This window comes from Heterodontus francisci, chromosome 42, assembly GCF_036365525.1.
Source record: "Heterodontus francisci isolate sHetFra1 chromosome 42, sHetFra1.hap1, whole genome shotgun sequence".
NCBI classification, from domain to species: domain Eukaryota; kingdom Metazoa; phylum Chordata; class Chondrichthyes; order Heterodontiformes; family Heterodontidae; genus Heterodontus; species Heterodontus francisci.
In genome coordinates, this window is record NC_090412.1 from 7,426,715 (window position 1) to 7,444,861 (window position 18,147).

Here is an 18,147-nt window from a genome sequence, read left to right on the forward strand (position 1 = left end):
GTGAAGTGGTATATTTTGCTGAAAATGAAAGTAATTGTTCTTTGAATGGGAAAAGCAGAGAGATGTAGGACTTCGGGTTCACAAGCCATTAAAAGCAGTTCCTCAAGTTGATAAAGCTGTAAAATAACTCATGGAATACTGGGTTTTATGGCAAGATGTCATGGTGAATCTATGTAAAACATTACCTAGACCACTGTTCGAGAACTGTGTGCAATCTTGGATTATAAGAAGGGTGTTGAGACAATAGAGAGGGTACATCTCAAATTCATTGAAATATCACTGAGTATGAGGAAGTACAAATGTGAAAGACTGGAAAGATCAGGGCTGTTTTAATTAGAACAGGAGCTGAAGAGGTGATTTGATAGAAGTGTTTTAAAAGTAGGAAGGGATGCATCAGAGTAGATAGAAATACTGTTTCTTGTGATTGAGGGCGTATAGAACAAGTGGACATAGATGTGAGATTAAATGTAAGCAATTTAGGACAGAAAACAGGAGGAACTTTATTTGTACAGAGTGGGTTGTGAGGCTGTGGGATGTACCACCGGAGTTGGTGATTGTAGTAGAGACCATGTCAACATTTGTATCCTAAATGGGATGGGACATTGAAATGACTCTGTCTGTATGCAATACCTCTCCTGCATTCCAACAAAGACTACACTTCAAAAGTTAAACAACTTGGCTGTAAAGTGCTTTCAAACATCTTGTGGTTGTAAAAGGCATGCTAATGCAAGTTATTTTTTTCTTTTTCCTGGAGGGAGCAAAAGCACAAACTGCTACATTGAAGTACAAATTGTGCGGAAAATGATTTGATTAATTTGAAGTGAATTTAATCCATCACTGACATTTGCTGTTCTTTCCCTCAGGATATTCCTGTCCCCTCACACTCTGAGTATCTTCTTGTAATATAACGGAACACAAAAAGCAAAGATTGAAAGGAACTGTAAAAGAGAATTCAAGATAACTCTGAGGACAAACATTCTTTCAATTGTGGTTAACCTTATCCATGTTTACATTGGTCATGACCTGTGCTAAATTGGAACAAGCTGTCCGCCAGAGACGTCCTCAGACGTCATGGTGTTTTCTGTAAGACTTTCCGGTCATTGAGAGAGGCCAGGAAATGAGTTGACCATAACCGAGTTAAGGAACAAGGAGATGGTCGTGGCCTGCTATCATGTTCTCTGTGGGATAAGATAGCTTGTGATTTAAGAACAATAAAAAATTGAAAACAATAGGAGGATGGGTGAAAATAGCATCCCTATCAGGAGGGGGCTCATCAGTCCCTCATCTCTGCAAGCAACCCAGGCCAAGGCTGAAGTTACTCATCCAATCCCTCCTTCCTGTATCCAGATAAAGAGACTATCCAAGTGATAAAACCCCCCAGATAGAATTTAGAAGAAACAGTCATTTGGGTATTTGGAGAGAGGAGAGGAATAAGAAGCGTTAACTGTGTGCTGGAGCTGAAGAACATGTTATCATTAATCCTGCTGGGCTTGGCACTCTCTGCTGAGTTTCAAACCTCCGTTTCATTTGGTAAGTGTTTAGCAAAGACGTTGTCACTGGCGCCTATTTTAAAAGCTGAAATATAACCAAATTTGAAACAATAGGGAAGAACGACAGTGTCACGAGCCAAGTGAGATTGAGTATTATTAGGAAATGCGTTGTATCCGGATTCAGAGAATGCAGTGGCTGTAAACTGCTGATGTTGTTTGAGCTGTAATTTTCTTGCCATTGATAGGCAAGTTTTTTTTTATTGCAAGGTACAGGCTGCCCTGAATTGCTATAAAACTATAGGCCTCTGAGTCCAAGAAACTGGCATTTATCTGATCATTTCTCCGCTTATTCAGACCCATTGCTTTACAGTAACTGAATAGCCAAATTCTCCTGGCAGAGACTTGAAACGTGTATTGGGAAACACTGTACCACCTCCCGCCAGCACCTTCCGACCTATTTGAATGATATCACTGTGTCAGCTGTGGCTCAGCGGGTAACACTCCCCTTGTAAGCAGAAGGTTGTGGGTTCAAGACCCACTCCAGAGACACGAACTCAAAGTTTAGGTTGACACTTCAATGCAATTACTGAGGGAAGGCCGCACTGTCAGAGCTGCAGTTGCTCGGATGAGACATTGAACAGAAGTTCTGTTTGCCTTCCATCTCTGGTGGATGTAATAGACACCAGGGAACCGTCCGAAGACCAGAGGAATCCTCTTGGTATCCTGGTGAATATTTACTCTTCAGTCGTCATCACCATACAGCATCTGGTCATTTCATTTCATTGCTGTTTATGGGATCTTGCTGCGTGCAATTGGCTATGAAACTCTTTGGGATGCCCTGAGGATGTGAAAGGTGCTATTTAATGCACATTCATTCTTTTCACTATGGGCTGAGTAACTTCAGTGTTTTTGCCTTTGTTACTTCCACATTATTCCAAAGGTTTCCTTTCAGTAAAGACATTCTCCCTAATTTCTCTTCCAAATTTACTCCTCAGTCATTTTTATTTACGTATTGCTTTCTTGTCCTATGTTAAAGTAATATTTCAGAGTTACCTTATCTACACCATTGAATAATTTTGCCCGTCATCCGCATTCTTTCTGGGAGTGGAAACATTAAGTTTCCCTCATCTTTAAGAGTTCGATTTACTTTTGGTATCTGTCTTCACAGAATCACAACATTGTTATAGCACAGGAGGCCATTCAGCCTGTCGTGTTTGTGCTGGTTCCTCCCCCTCCAATGTATTACAATTAATGCTGCTTTATTACTTTAACATGTTCAATTAAAAATTCAATAATTTGTGCTGTCCAAATCAGTAAAAAAAAAAAAAAAATGTTTGGCAAACCTTTTTCTATGTTATTGTATGGCACGGTCAGATACTCTAGTCTATGGGGAGTAATTGCAGAAGATGGTAAATGAGCCTCCTACTTTCCCTAAATACTAATGGCTCTAGAGTAAATCTTATATACTGAGTGTCAGCTTGGCTCAGTGGTCATTCATCTCTGAGTCAGGTGTCTTTCGGTTCTAGTCCTGCTCCAGGACTATATATAATATAGTGCTGAGGGAGTGCTACATTGTCAGAGATACTGCTATTTGCATGAGAGATTAAACTGAAGCTTGTACAGGTAGACATAAAAGATCCCATGACTTGAAGGGAAGCTTCTGCTGGTCTCTTGGCCAACAGTTACCCTCAACCTACATGGCCAAAATAGATGAACAGGACATTTGTCTCATTGCTATTTGTAGGACCTAGCTGCGTGTGAATTGGTTGTTGAATTTGCCTGTTTAAAAGTGATTAAAAGTAATGAATTGTCTCTGAGACATTTTAGCACTACACGGAGACATGAAAAGAGCTACATAAAATGCACGTCTTCCTTTCATAAATTCTCAGCTCGCACCTTCCACCTGAACCCAAATATGTTAACACATGCAGCAGAATGAGTCTGAGTAGTTCAGGAATAAACCAAACACAATTCTACTCACATGGTTTTTAAACAGTGTTTGCATGTTCCACAAACCAGCTTCCTTATATGAGGGAGCTGTTCCAAATGAGGCATTGTGTTGGATGGTACCAATAGCTTCCTGGCCCAGTCTAACTATTTGGCCTCTCCCCAGCTCTCAAAGCCACCCTCTTCTTTCTCAGTCTTTCAGGGCTTTACTCCCCTCTCCCCATCTCCCACTCTTCTTCCATTTAGCAGCTCACTGCTCCTGGTCTTCTGCTACTCTTTGCCATTCTCCTGTATCCTTTCTCCTGGTCTTGTCTCCCGCTCCCTGTGGGCAGTGACACGTGGGTCGCAGAAGTTTTTTCAGGATTTTGTCTTGGAAGTAGGGATGTCCAGAATACTCGGGCTGAACCATAAATCACACAAACCTGTACAGTTCAGTTGTAGTCTCAAGTGCTGTGGGGAGCTGTGCTGTCGCGATGTATTTGTATGTCTATGGGATGCTGTGGAATGACATTGTTTTTCCTATTGGCAGTGATGGATCCCTGCTCGGCGTACATCAGCTTGAATGAGCCGTGGCGAAACACAGAGCATCACATTAACACCTCGCACGGGACGCCCATGTGTGACAACTACATGAACGGGGAATGGTACCGCTTCACTGGGATGGCAGGAGATGCCATGCCCACTTTCTGCATCCAGGAGAACCTCTGTGGCACTCACGCGCCCATCTGGCTGAATGGCAGCCACCCCATGCCATCCAATGGCATTGTGTCTGTGCAGGCATGTGCCAGTTTCAACGACAACTGCTGCCTGTGGAGCACCACGGTGGACGTGAAGTCTTGCCCAGGGGGTTACTACGTCTATCGGCTGCCCAAGCCTAGTGTCTGTTTCCATGTCTACTGTGGACGTAAGTACTCAACGCTTTCTTGTGGTCTTGCTAACTCTTCTGCTCACCAAAGCAAGTGATGCCATCTCTGCCAGTTAAACCCTTGCCCACTTTTTGCCCCCAGCACCAGCTCCCAAGCTCAGACAATCTCCCCTTTACTGCACCAGTCTGACCTTTCCACCCCCTAGACCTGTGGCTCTTGGGGCCTTCCTAAGTGAGACTACAACTTTAATGCCAATTAGTACCAAATTTGGACAATGGCCACATGTGTTGCGTTGATGCGCTCCAAAACTATTTTAAAAAGGGCACCAGCAGAGAGAAATCTTCACCCAGTCAGTCTGAGCTGGGTCTAAACTTCAATTCCTGGTCTCAGTCGATTGTTGATTCACGCCAAATTCCAATCCCTCCCTCAACAGATCCTAAACCGAACTAAAGTCATAGAGTCATAGTTATACAGCACAGAAACAGGCCCTTTGGCCCACCATGTCCGTGCCATGTTAGTTTACTAAAAGTAACTAATCAGGGTCTCACCTACCAAGGGCACTTAGTCTGATCGCTCCTATTTAGTAGCTACTTTTTCTAGCAAATTCCCTCTCCATTCCTTTGTGTTCTTACAATATTCCTTGTTTTTTTCATGCTCACTCTTTTGCACTTGGCTCCCCTTTTATTTCCTCACAGTTTTCTCTACTGTCCTGAATGTTGTTGACTCCTTGCTGGAGTGTGGGAGGGTGGGTGACAGCTACCCTGTGCTTTCTCACTCCTGCCTCAGTGCCGTCGATGAGTGCACGTTCCAGAGCAGGAGCCTCACAGCTGAACCAACTCTGACCTTTCTTCATGTCCCTTACACTCAGAAACAGGGGAATTTATTATGGGGAACAAAGAAATGGCTGACTAAATGCATACTTTGGTTCTGTCTTCACAAAGGAGGACATAAATATCGTACCAGAAATGTTGGGGAACACAGGGTTTAGTGAGAGGGAGGAACAGAAGGAACATCAGTATTAGTAAAGAAATGGTGTTGGGAAAATTGATAGGAATGAAGGCCGATAAATCCCCAGGGCCTGATGGTATGCATCCCAGAGTACTTAAGGAAGTGGCCCTAGAAATACTGGATGTATTGGTGGTCATCTTCCAAGATTCTATAGACTCTGGAACAGTTCCTACAGATTGGAGGGTAGCTAATGTAACCCCACTATTTAAAAAGGGAGGTAGAGAGAAAACAGGGAATTATAGACCAGTCAGCCTGACGTCGATAGTGGGGAAAATTCTAGAGTCCATTATCAAAGATTTTATAGCAGAGCACTTGGAGAACAGTGGTAGAATCGGACAGAGTCAGCATGGATTTACGAAAGGGAAATCATGCTTGACAAATCTTCTAGAATTCTTCGAGGATGTAACTAGTAGAGTTGATGAGGGACAGCCAGTGGATGTGGTTTATTTGGACTTTGAGAAGGCTTTCGATAAAGTCCCACATAAGAGATTAGGGTGTAAAATTAAAGCGCATGGGATTGGGGGTAGTGTATTGCGATGGATAGAAAATTGGTTGGCAGACAGGAAACAAAGAGTAGGGATAAACAGGTCATTTTTCGAATGGCAGGCAGTGACTAGTGGGGTACCGCAGGGATCGGTGCTAGGACCCCAGCTATTCACAATATACATTAATGATTTAGCTGAGGGAACTAAATGTAATATCTCCAAATTTGCAGATGGCACAAAACTGGGTGGGAGGGTGAGTTGTGAGGAGGATGCAGAGAGGCTTCAGAGTGATTTGGGCAAGTTGAGTGAGTGGGAAAATGCATGGTAGATGCAGTATAATGTGGATAAATGTGAGATTATCCACTTTGGTAGCAAAAACAGGAAGGCAGATTATTATCTGAATGGCTATAAACTGAGAGAGGGGAATATGCAGCGAGACCTGGGTGTTCTCGTACACCAGTCGCTGAAGGTAAGCATGCAGGTGTAACAGGCCGTAAAAAAGGCAAATGGTATGTTGGCCTTCATAGCGAGAGGATTCGAGTACAGGAGCAGGGATGTCTTGCTGCAATTATACAGGGCCTTGGTGGGGCCACACCTGGAATATTGTGTGCAGTTTTGGTCTCCTTATCTGAGGAAGGATGTTTTTGCTATAGAGGGAGTGCAGCGAAGGTTTACCAGACTGATTCCTGGGATGGCGGGACTGACGTATGAGGAGAGATTGAATCGGTTAGGATTACATTCGCTGGAGTTCAGAAGAGTGAGGGGGGATCTCATAGAAACCTAGAAAATTCTAACAGGGCTGGACAGGGTAGATGCAGGAAGGATGTTCCCGATGGTGGGGGAGTCCAGAACCAGGGGTCATAGTCTAAGGATACGGGGTAAACCTTTCAGGACTGATATGAGGAGAAATTACTTCACCCAGAGAGTGGTGAGCCTGTGGAATTCGCTACCACCGAAAGCAGTTGAGGCCAAAACATTATATGTTTTCAAGAAGGAGTTAGATATAACTCTTGGTGCGAAAGGGATCAAAGGATATGGGGGGGAAAGTGGGAACAGGTTACTGAGTTGGATTAACAGCAATGATCAGAATGAATGGCGGAGCAGGCTCGAAGGGCCGAATGGCGTACTCCTGCTCCAATTTTCTATGTTTCTATGTCCATGCTCTCCCAGAAGGTAAGCAATCAGGAACTGGAACAGTGGCCCATTGTTCCCCTGCCTAGCCCAGTATCATAGTGTGACACCTCAACGGCAGTCTCAGCACAGTACTGTCTGTGGATAGAACTTCGGGTCATCTTGGTCTGTATGACTAAACTACTTAGTAGCTAAACTTTCTAAGTCTCCAGGATATCTCCACACTCTACTTTTGTACAGCTTGACATTACATAGTATTTACAGCACAGAAACAGGCTATTCTTGGAAAGAGTTATCCAATTATTCCTACTCCCCTGCTCTTTTTCTGTAGCCCTGCAAATGTTTGCCCTCAAGTATTTCTCCAATTCCCTTTGAAAGTTACTATTGAATCTGCTTCTCTTTCAGGCAGTGCGTTCCAGATTATAATAACTCACTGCATAACTTTGTTTGTTCTCATAGCCCCATTGGTTCCTTTGTCAATTATCTTAAACCTGTGTCCTCTGGTTACCAACCCTCCTGCCAATGGAAATAGATCTGCTAGTAATATATTCAAAGTCTTGCATTTAGCAAGCACCTCCCGCAACGCCATCCCCGTCACATTTGCCGATTTGTCAGAACAGAATTTGATTTATTGTCTGGGTTCTTATGCTTACACATTCACCATCTTGTGGTTTCCTCCTCACCCAATTTAATAGACAGGAAATGCCAGGCTGGGCATGCCTGGGGGAAAAAACCCCCAACCATTCAGTGATTGTATTCGAGCTGAAAACAGGTGAGATAGGGTTAGAAGGCAGAGGGACACCTAGCCCAAGATGTGCAGATGTAATTCATTCCCCATTTAAGAGGGCTACATTCTATCATTATTTTTAGATTTCCATTCCATATTTCTACATCCACACTTATAATGGTAACAGCTCATGTAAACTTGTCAAGCTGTAATTGTGCCCTCCTGCCAGTGGTGGTGCTGCAGCTTGTCCCATGTTTTCACATAAAGTCTTTGCCCCCCTTTACACAAGTCACCTCCAACTGACCCGGCACTTTGTCTTTCGCAGATTTCTATGATATATGTGATGAAGAAGATTGTGTGGGACACTGCATGGGTGATGGGGAGTGCAGATGTACTGACGGGACCATCCTGGGCCCAGATGCTCAGACGTGTCTAGGTAAGGAGTTCGAAAGGATCATACTCTTGGGAGGGAAATGGGAATGCGTTAACCTGTTGTGGAAAGAAGAAAGACGATGAAAATAAAATATTCTTTAATTCTCATTGAATTTATTTCAATGTGATCAAATTGGTCAAAAATCTTTTAAAATTCTTTTGCGGCATATTTTAAGTAACGGCATGGAATGTGTTATTCACTGACGGAGGGAATTTCTGGATGTGGTGATGTTGGGTTTGCACATAGCCACATCGAGTCTACAGCACAGAAACAGACCATTCAGCCTAACTAGTCCATTACGCTCCACATAAGCCGCCTCCCACCCCTCTTCATCTAAACCTATCAGCATATCCTTCTAAGCCTTTCTCTGTCATGTGATTCCCTAGCTTCCCCTTAAATGCATCTATGCTGGTTGTTATCACATTGCAGTTTGTGGGATCTTGCTGTGTGCAAATTTGGCTGCCCCGTTTCCTGCTTACAATAGTTATTACACTTCAAAAAGTACTTAATTGGCTGTAAAAACCTTTGGAGCATCAGGAACTTGTGAATAGCATTACACAAATGCAAATCTTTCTTCCTTTATATACATAAAACATACGAATATTATCATATAATTTCAAACCATTTCTATGGAAGGTTGAGCGAGATGGGCCCAAATGGACTTCCTAAGCTGTACTGATCCAAAGATAGGTTTTGGACAAGAGTTGAGGTATTCAATACTTTAAAGGATGTAGATGCACTGCAGCTTGATACTATGTTTGACATAATCTCAAACTCTGCAAAGGGGTACGGACGGGAACTCAGCAGAGGGTAAGTGAACAGGCAGCTTACGTTTCACTTCTTTAACACCAAACAGGTGTCTGGGGTAAGCAGTGAGGGAAATAGTGTCAGAATGTTTAAGGGGGAACTGATTATCTGACAAACGAAAGGATTGGGGGTTATAATGGATAGAGGGTGTAGAGTACAAAAACAAGAAATGCTGGATTCACTCAGCAGGTCTGGCAGCATCTGTGGAAAGAGAAGCAGAGTTAACGTTTCGGGTCAGTGACCCTTCTTCGGTCACTGACCCGAAACGTTAACTCTGCTTCTCTTTCCACAGATGCTGCCAGACCTGCTGAGTGAATCCAGCATTTCTTGTTTTTGTTTCAGATTTCCAGCATCCGCAGTATTTTGCTTTTATTATGAGGGTGTAGAGTAGTTGGGGCTGATCTGATGGATTGCAGTGATCTCTTCCAATTCTGCCTCTTCTCTTATTCCGACCATTTGTTGCGAGATTTTAGCAATAAATAATTGGTAATAAAGGTGATTGCTAGGATGTTCAAAGATTGATTGATATGTTATAAAATTATGCATTATATAATCTCTAATGTCTAACCCTTGGTTTCACCCTGCCCTCCCACCTTTCTAGATATCAATGAATGCGAGGTCAATAATGGAGGTTGCAGTGAGGTGTGCATCAACCTGCAGGGCTCCTTCCGTTGCGAGTGTGGGATTGGACGGATGCTGGGCAAGAACGCTCTGACCTGTGAAGGTGAGTGCAAGTTCCCAACTTAGAAAACATCTGACAGGTGGGAATTTAGATTTAGCCTGTTCCTTTGGAAACCGTTTGAGGCTGTATGGCAGCTGGGCTATGTCTGTAGGGAAGTACGTCAAGCCGAAGGAACAGTTGGTTCCTGTCACTCGAGGAACATTGTGAGCCGGAATGTAGGGCTGCTCTTGGCACCATGCGACTTAGACTCATTTCACAAAATTTCTGAAGTGGGCTCTTTGGGGCTGATTTTAACCCATTCAAAACTCATCCACTTAAACAGAGTTAAAATGGAGAATTTGTGTCTGAATGGTTGGTTGACTTCCAGTCAAAAGTTTTCACATTTCACCCTCAGCATCCCATCATATCATTGAGTGGCATTCGAATGATTGACTTATACCAGTCACAGGGATATCAGTGTACTATTCATATTGGCATTGCCCAAAGTGCCCTTTATTGAGGGCAGTGAAAAACAGGCAATTTGTTGAGGTATGCTTCAGAATCAGGATATTGGTTATATTGGTTATGGTGCAATGAAATATGTGCAGTGGTACCAGTAGCTCCCCACACTTGGAAGACCATCATAAGAAACAGCGGTGGATTATTTTCGTTGCATAATGCTTTTTGTTTTGTTCTCCTCTACATGATGAAGTGTTATGTTTGATTTTGCAGATATTGAAGGCTGTCAGAACAACAACGGAGGCTGCAGCCACAACTGCGTGTTGATGGAGGGAGGTTATCATTGTGAGTGTCCTCGTGGGTTAATCTTATCAGAGGACAATCACACCTGTCAAGGTAAATCCTGCCACCTGTCTTACCTTTACATCAGAGGACACTTACAATATGCTGTCAGCTAGTTACACACCAAATGGGATTTTAGTGACCACAGCAATGACGAGCTGTGATTATTCTGTCTGGTTAGGTTTACAACAGTTTAAATCTCACCCCTACCATAGCTGGAGGATATTAAGGATTCTTAGTAAGATCTGCACTGAGCAGCCTCCGTTCACTTTTTGAATGAGATTTTTGATGCTCATCTCTACATCCAATTTTCAGGAAGTTATTGTTAGACTCGAGACAATCAAAGTGGAAAGCACCTTGATACAGTACTGAGAAACTGTCTGGGAAAAAAAAAAAGAACAATTTGGGTTTGTAATACTTTATCACTTTCTCCGGGTCTCCAGAAATGCTTCAATGTAATTGTTTTTCTCTTGCTGATGTATGGGAGACATCCCTGCAGTGCTTCGAAATAGCGCCATGAGTTACTGGCATCACATGAACCAGCAGACAGGGCCTCAGGCTGAATCACAGCACTTGCAATAAAGTCAGCCAAGATTACTTTCTCAAGATCAGGATGTTCATTAAAGTTTTGAATTTGCTTGGTAAATATGATATTAAATGATACTTATAAAATATCCAGGTCATATCTGGCAGTAGGGCACTACTGTATCTACTATAATGATGTGACAGCCAACCTTTCAATCCCCTGGATCCTTTTCATGGTGCCTCATTGGAATGACACCATCCAATGAACTCTTGGGCATGCGATGATGGGCATTCCAGCAATAACAGTCTGCAATACAAAATGCCCTTAACTGGCATTTATGACCTTACAATCATTGAACATTACAGCACAAAAGGAGACCATTCAGCCCATCGAGTCTGCCCCAGCTCTTTCAAAGAGCAATCCAGTTAGTCCCACTCCCCTGTTCTTTCCACATATCCCTGCAAATTTTTTCTCCTTTAAATATTTATCCAATTCCCTTTTGAAAGCTTTTCCACCACCCGATCAGGCAGTGCATTCCAAATCTTAACCACTTGCTGCATTTTTAAAAAAAAAGCTTTTCCTCATGCCGCTTCTGGTTTCTTAGTCAATCACCTTAAAGCTGTACCCTCTAGTTATCAACTCTTCAGCCATTGGAAATAGTTTCTCTATTTACGCTATCCAATTCATGATTTTAAACGCCTATATCAAATCTCCTCCTCGCCTTCTCTGCTGCAAGGAGAACTATCCCAGATTCTCCAGCATATTAACTGGTCTCCCATCAAAGATAGGAGAGACTCATTCCTCGGCTTTTGAATCCAGGCTCCAGAGCTGATAGACAAGTCTTCCAACATTTGTCGTGAGAAGAGGCCTCATTTCTCTCACCTTCCCTAGGACTTTTGGTGACAGTTTGGTGTACTAACATTTTGCACCATTTAGAGACCCCCATTCAGTGTGGCAGATCTTTGTCTTTATTACCTTATTTGTATTTGAACCAACATTATCAAAGGGATTTAAAGTCCTAGCGTCCTGCACATTTTATAGCAGATAATTTGTTTTGTCTCAGTCCTTCCTCCAAATCTCTTACCCTAGTGCCATGACCTTACCTCTTGTTTCTCTCTTGCCACCTCTTTCTGTTGCCAGTGCCTGTGCAGTGCAAGTCAGAGTCAATTGAAGTGGCCGTACCCAAGGATTTGGTTGGCGGTTTGGAGCTGTATCTCTTGAACGCATCTTGTAAAGCACTTTCCAATGGGACTCACGCCAATATCAACTTTAATCTCAAAAGTTGCGGCACAGCTGTTGAGGTAACAATGCAAACTAAATCTGTTTCACAGGAATGTTCCAGAATTATCAGGTAGACCCTATATATATCTAAATCTAAATCCACTAATGCCATAGCTAAAGGGCACAAGCTGTGCTCCAGACCTCAATGTCCACAAGCAATGCCATGGGTGATCAACTTAGACTGTATCATTTTCTTTAGGGATAAATTGTTTGGGTCAGAATGGTTGCATAGTCAGGAAAGGATTGGCTAATCTTTTGGTTTGTGTTTTTAACCCTTTTCTCTAGGTTGCGAATGATAAGATAATTGCAAGAAACACACTAACCGGTATTCCCAAACAGACTCCGGGCAGTAATGGGGATATTATTATCCGGACCAGTAAACTAGTGATCCCCATCACTTGTGAGTTCCCCCGCCAGTACACTGTGTCTGAGGGATATGTGCCCAACCCTGCAAATTCTCCACTGCAGATTATGGGCAGAAACCATGGGCTCTTCCCCTTTGCCCTGGAGATCTTTAAATCCAAGGATTTTGATGAGATTTACAAAGAGACACCACCGGTTCTCAAACTCCGAGACTCACTGTACTTCGGGATTGAGCCTCTCATGCATGTGGACGGGCTTGAAGCACTAGTTGAGAACTGCTTTGCCACCCCCTCAGCCAGCAGTGATGATATCATGAGGTACTACCTCATCAAGGATGGGTAAGTACCAGACGGAGCCAGAACTTTTTACAACAGTCCTGATTTAACAAGAACTGCAAAGCAATCACTAAAGTGAGTGAATGTTCTTAACAATATCCCACAGGTTCTAACAATCATCCACTAACCTTTCTATGAAAGGCTCTGAAGAAAGGGAAGGGGAATGGGATTAAATGGATAGCTGTTTCACAGAGATAGCACAGGCACAATGGGCTGAATGGTCTCCTTCTTTGCTACAAAATTCTATCATTCAGTTTTCCTAAGTTCAGTGGGCTGTACATCATATTAATCAGTGACGCAAGTAAGATTTTGGATATTCATACTAAAGAAAAATGAGAAAGCTCCGTCGTAATGGGGGGAAAAAAACTATTGCATTTAATGCAATAAGCATCCCAATAGACTTCTAAGATGACAAAATGAGTGCTTAGAAATAAGAGTTGGGTGAAGTGACCAAAAGAGTGACTGAAGAGGTAGGTTTGAGGAGTTCTTAAAGACGGGAGAAGTAGTAACAAGATGATGGGTTTCAGAGGGTGAAGCAAAGATGTCTGATAGTGGTACCACTGATAGTGGGGCTGGGGGTGGAGGGGAGATGGATGGGGACATGGACCAGAGTTGTTGGAATGTCATGAGCTGGAGGAATTTTCAGCGGTAGGGTGGAGAAGACCATGCACAGATTTGTAAATAAGGACAAGGATTTCAATTCAATGTACTGGGGGACAGGGGGCAGTGCAAGTTGGAGAAACGAGAATGGTGGGTGAGCAGGACTCAGGGTGGGACAGCTTGGGGGCAGTGGAGATATGGATGAATTAAGAGTTTGTGTAGGGTGGAGCTAGGAAGTCAGTCTCGCAAGCATTGGAGTTGGATGTGAGAAAACAAGGATAAGAACTTTCCCCTTGGCTGTTTAACAGATGGAGTAGAGTAGACTGTACATGGACTACAGAACAGCTTGATAGACCAAGTAATGGTTTCCCTTATGAGACAGATACATAAATTCTATTTGATCAGTGGGGAAATTGTGTGTATACCATCTGTGGAAGCTACAGGCTTTCTTATTGGGGTAAAATTTGGCATTTTGATAACTCCAAGTGACCAAGGTGTGGACCAATTTGTTTTGATTCTTTTCGTAACTTTGCCCTTATTGACTCAGCTCTTTGGTAATTGAAAGTAAGTTCTTTCATTTCTGAATAACAAATATTTCTGACAATCATATTCTCCAATACAAATTCCACAGCTAAACTATCAACTTATGGAAGGCCAACTCTAGAAACTCACCCACCAATCTCCAATCTAAATCAACTCTACATGCCAATCCCTCAGGGCAAGTTCTGTGCATCCATCTGCTATGATCAAATACCCTACACAACCAACCAAGATTAAGATGAACTACACTTAAGTCCATGAGACTTGTTAGCCTGAATATAGCAATTAAAGACCGTTGGATAGATATTTTTCTAATATGCTAGAGTCTGAACAAATCTCTTGTTCTGCTTTCATAGCTGCATGAATGATGATACAGTCAAACAAGAGACATCCACAGACCATCTAGCAAAACATTTCTACGTACCTGTCTTTAAGTTTGTGGGAAAAGACAATAAGGTAAGAATTACTCTGACAGGAAATGTCAAGGTTCAAGATCCACTCTAAGGGTTTAGGCTGAAAGTGGATAATAAACACCCTGTTCAGCCAAAAAGGTGTGGAATTTGTGACAGTCTATCCTGTTATCTCTTATTTACAAGAGGCTATGGATTTTGACTGTGAGCACAATCAGGGTTGGAATTGTTATTGTGATTTCAGTTAGGATAGCGAAGTGGATTGTAATTTTGACACTGGTGGGATTTAGATTGAGTTGGAGGCTCATATTCTAATGCTAGTTCTAATTGGAATTATGAGCTGGATTGTGTTTGCAGAGCCTGGCACTCCGAGTACCGAGACTCGACTCATGCACTGGCAGATTGGACAACCAGGCAGAGAAGTCGACAGGGCCAACTTGGATTGATCCCAACTATTGATCTATGAAATTAATTAGAAAATTGATGGGGGCCTCCATGCGGGAGCATTGTGTGAAATTGTAGACACTGAAGGAATGATCTCAAGACCTTGGAGAGGGTGTCGAGGAGATTTACTAGAATGGTACCGGGGATGAGGGACTTCAGTTATGCGGAGAGACTGGAGAAGCTGAGGCTATTCTCCGTAGAGTAGAGAAGGTTTGATAGAGGTGTTCAAAATTATGAAGGGTTTTACTAGAGCAAATAAGGAGAAATTGTTTCCAGTGACAGAAGGGCTGGTAATCAGAGGACACAGATTTAAGGTGATTGGCAAAAGAAACAGAGGTGACATGAGAAAAAAATTACACAATGAGCTTTTGTGATCTGGAATGCACTGTCTGAAATAGATTCAATAGTAACCTTAAAAAAAGGGAATTGGATAAATACTGAAGGAAAAAATAGGGCTGTGAGGTAAGAAGAGCAGGGAAGTATGATGAATTGAATAGCTCTATCACAGACACGATGGGCTGAATGGCCTCCTTCTGTGCGATATCACTTTATGATTCTATGGAATCAGGGAACCCTGCTCTATGCCTCTGACTCATCAATCAGGCCTCCCACTGATCGAGGCTCAGTGAGAGGGGGGAGTCCTAGTCATGAAATCTGCTCCCATGATGAGGTTTAGAACTGTGGCTCTGATTGTGCACTGATGCTTGATCTCCTCACTCCGTAGAAAGTGTACCTGCACTGCCGAGTCCTGGTGTGCGGGGCTTTGGATACTAGTTCCCGCTGCTCACAGGGCTGCCGCAGACGGATGCGCAGATCCACCGAGACGGAGAATACCGGTCACCTGAGGGACCATCTCCTCAGTGGAGGTCCAATAGTGATTGACACCGAATAATAGAACTTGGAGCATCCAGAACATTCAATCCACCCCTTTGAAGCTTTTAATTTGTGTATAATACATAAACAGCAAAAATGAATCATTGTTCTGTTTGTAATTAAACATATCCAGTTTGGTTTCAGATATAATGAAAAATAACTTTCAGGACACTAAATGAATAAATATCACAGGGCAGCATAATGTTTAACAGCCTATTTTGAATATAATATCTCAATGATAGTCATGTGTAATTATACCACTTTAATAAAGATGCCCCTGTATGTTACTTCAAGCTCCGAGTCTCTCATAACATATTTGGAATCAAACTTCTTGTAAACAATGCGAACCAAGCATGAATTCTTCTCCTCTTGCTCCAGAGCTCAGATTTCCTATTCTCTCTTCCCATTACATTGATGATCACCCAACTTCCCTTCCTGGCCCTTATACTGCGGTTGCCTGATTCCACTCTTGTCTATCAGTCGTAGCCAGAGAATCATCTGTAGTGGCTTCTCATGATTTTGATTCATTTTAGTAGGAAGAACACAGAGAGAAAATAATGTAAAATAAAGAGTACAACTCTAAAAGGGGTACAGGAGCAAAGGGACCTGGGTGTGCATAAGTCATTGAAGATGGCAGGACAGGTTGAGAGAGCAGTTAATAAAGCATACAGTATCCTAGGCTTTATTAGTAGGGACATAGAGTACAAGAGCAAGGAGGTTATGTTAAACTTATATAAAACACTGGTGTGGCCTCAGCCAAAGCATTGTGTCCACTTCTGGGTGCCACACTTTAGGAAAGATGTGAATGCATTGGAGAGAGTGCAGATAAGTTTCACTAGAATGGTTCCAGGGATGAGGAACTTCGTTTACAAAGATAGATTGGAGAAGTTGGGACTATTTTCCTTGGAGAAGAGAAGGCTCAGACAAGATTTGATAGAGGTATTCAAAATTATGAGGCGTCTGGACAGAGTAGATAGAGAGAAACTGTTCCCACTCGTGAAAGGATCAAGAATGAGAAGGCACAGATTTAAGGTAATTGGCAAGAGACGCAACGGCGACATGAGGAAAAACTTTTTCACGCAGCGAGTTGTTAGGATCTGGAGTGCTCCGCCTGAGTGCATTGGAGGCAGGTTCAATCGAGGCATTCAAAAGGGAATTAGATAGATATCTGAAAAGGAAGAATGTGCAAGGTTACGGGGAGAAAGCAGGGGAATGGAACTCAGTGAATTGCTCATTCGGAGAGCCAGTGCAGACACAGTGGGCTGAATGGCCTCCTTCTGTGCTGTAACAATTCTGTGATTCTTCCCGATCCTGCTTCATTACCTCTAGAGTCCCTCAAGGATCTATCCTTGCCCCCCCCCCCCCCCCCGCCACCCCTCCTATTTCTCACCTATATGCTGCTACTCAGTGACATTATCTGAAGATATGACATTAGGTTCTGCACGTACGTTAATGACACTCAGCTCAACCCCACTACCACCTCTGTCAAAGACTCCTTTGACGCTGTATTGTCAGACTGCCTTTTGGACATTCACTCTTGGATGAGCTGAAATTTCCTCCAATTAAACATTGGGACGACCAAAAACCAATGCACGGATTTCAATTGCAACCTTTTTGTTTCTACCAGTAATTGCTCACATTTGATGATCAGGATGTGGCCGAGGTAGTGTTCGACATTTAAATGTTGCTTTCATCCACACGGTCACAGTATGACATCTTTGTAGGCATTGATCTTGTGATTTATTTGTAACACATGGGGTTATACAGCTACTTCATGTACACGTACACATTCTCGTGCTCACACACATCCTCACTCCCAGGCAAACACTTGCACCCGCTAACACTGTTAGGTAGGTATAAACCAAGGTATCGGAAATGTCGCAACACAGAAAGGTTTCAGTGTCGTATAGTTGCATTGTTCCCATGCCAAGTGTATTCCTGTCATAGTACTGTGCTGAGCCACATTTGCAAAGGTTTATTTAAATTAAAAAACATTCAGTTTGGAATAATTTTGTTCATTCGTATTACAAAAGATTCCCCCCACAACCCCCCCCCCCCCCCACCCCTTCATTAAAATGTTGCTTCTTTGTGCTACAAGCTCAGAAGAAAATACTTCACATGCATAAGGAGAGGGGTCCGGAAATGGAAGAGAAACTATGATGAACAACCAGCCTGCACTCAACAGGGAAGATGATTTGCCACACCCTCATACTGACTGTGTCTTGTGGCACTCAGTGAAAGAGGTTTGTTTCCTGCTGCTTTGTGTTGCAGATGGGATGTAATATATAGCAACCTGGGCTCCACAGATCCTCTGCGGGGTCTGTTAACGGGGGGTCCCCAAAGTCATCAGATTTCCAAGGCCAGGCAACGCTTAGCATCTTGAGAATTCTGCCTTCTATATTTTTCTGTGTTTTTCGAC

At 42.9% G+C, this 18,147-nt stretch overlaps 1 protein-coding gene across 1 annotated transcript; it reads left to right on the forward strand.

The window, feature by feature from the left end:
• The first annotated feature begins 1,219 nt into the window (after positions 1-1,219).
• oit3 (oncoprotein induced transcript 3) lies at positions 1,220-16,015 on the forward strand. The gene is made up of 9 exons (XM_068020452.1): positions 1,220-1,530; positions 3,967-4,341; positions 7,980-8,090; positions 9,496-9,618; positions 10,288-10,410; positions 12,023-12,183; positions 12,449-12,864; positions 14,358-14,457; positions 15,580-16,015. The coding sequence occupies exons 1-9, from the start codon at positions 1,467-1,469 to the stop codon at positions 15,745-15,747; spliced, it is 1,641 nt and encodes a 546-aa protein (XP_067876553.1). The 5' UTR covers positions 1,220-1,466; the 3' UTR covers positions 15,748-16,015.
• Positions 16,016-18,147: the final 2,132 nt, after the last annotated feature.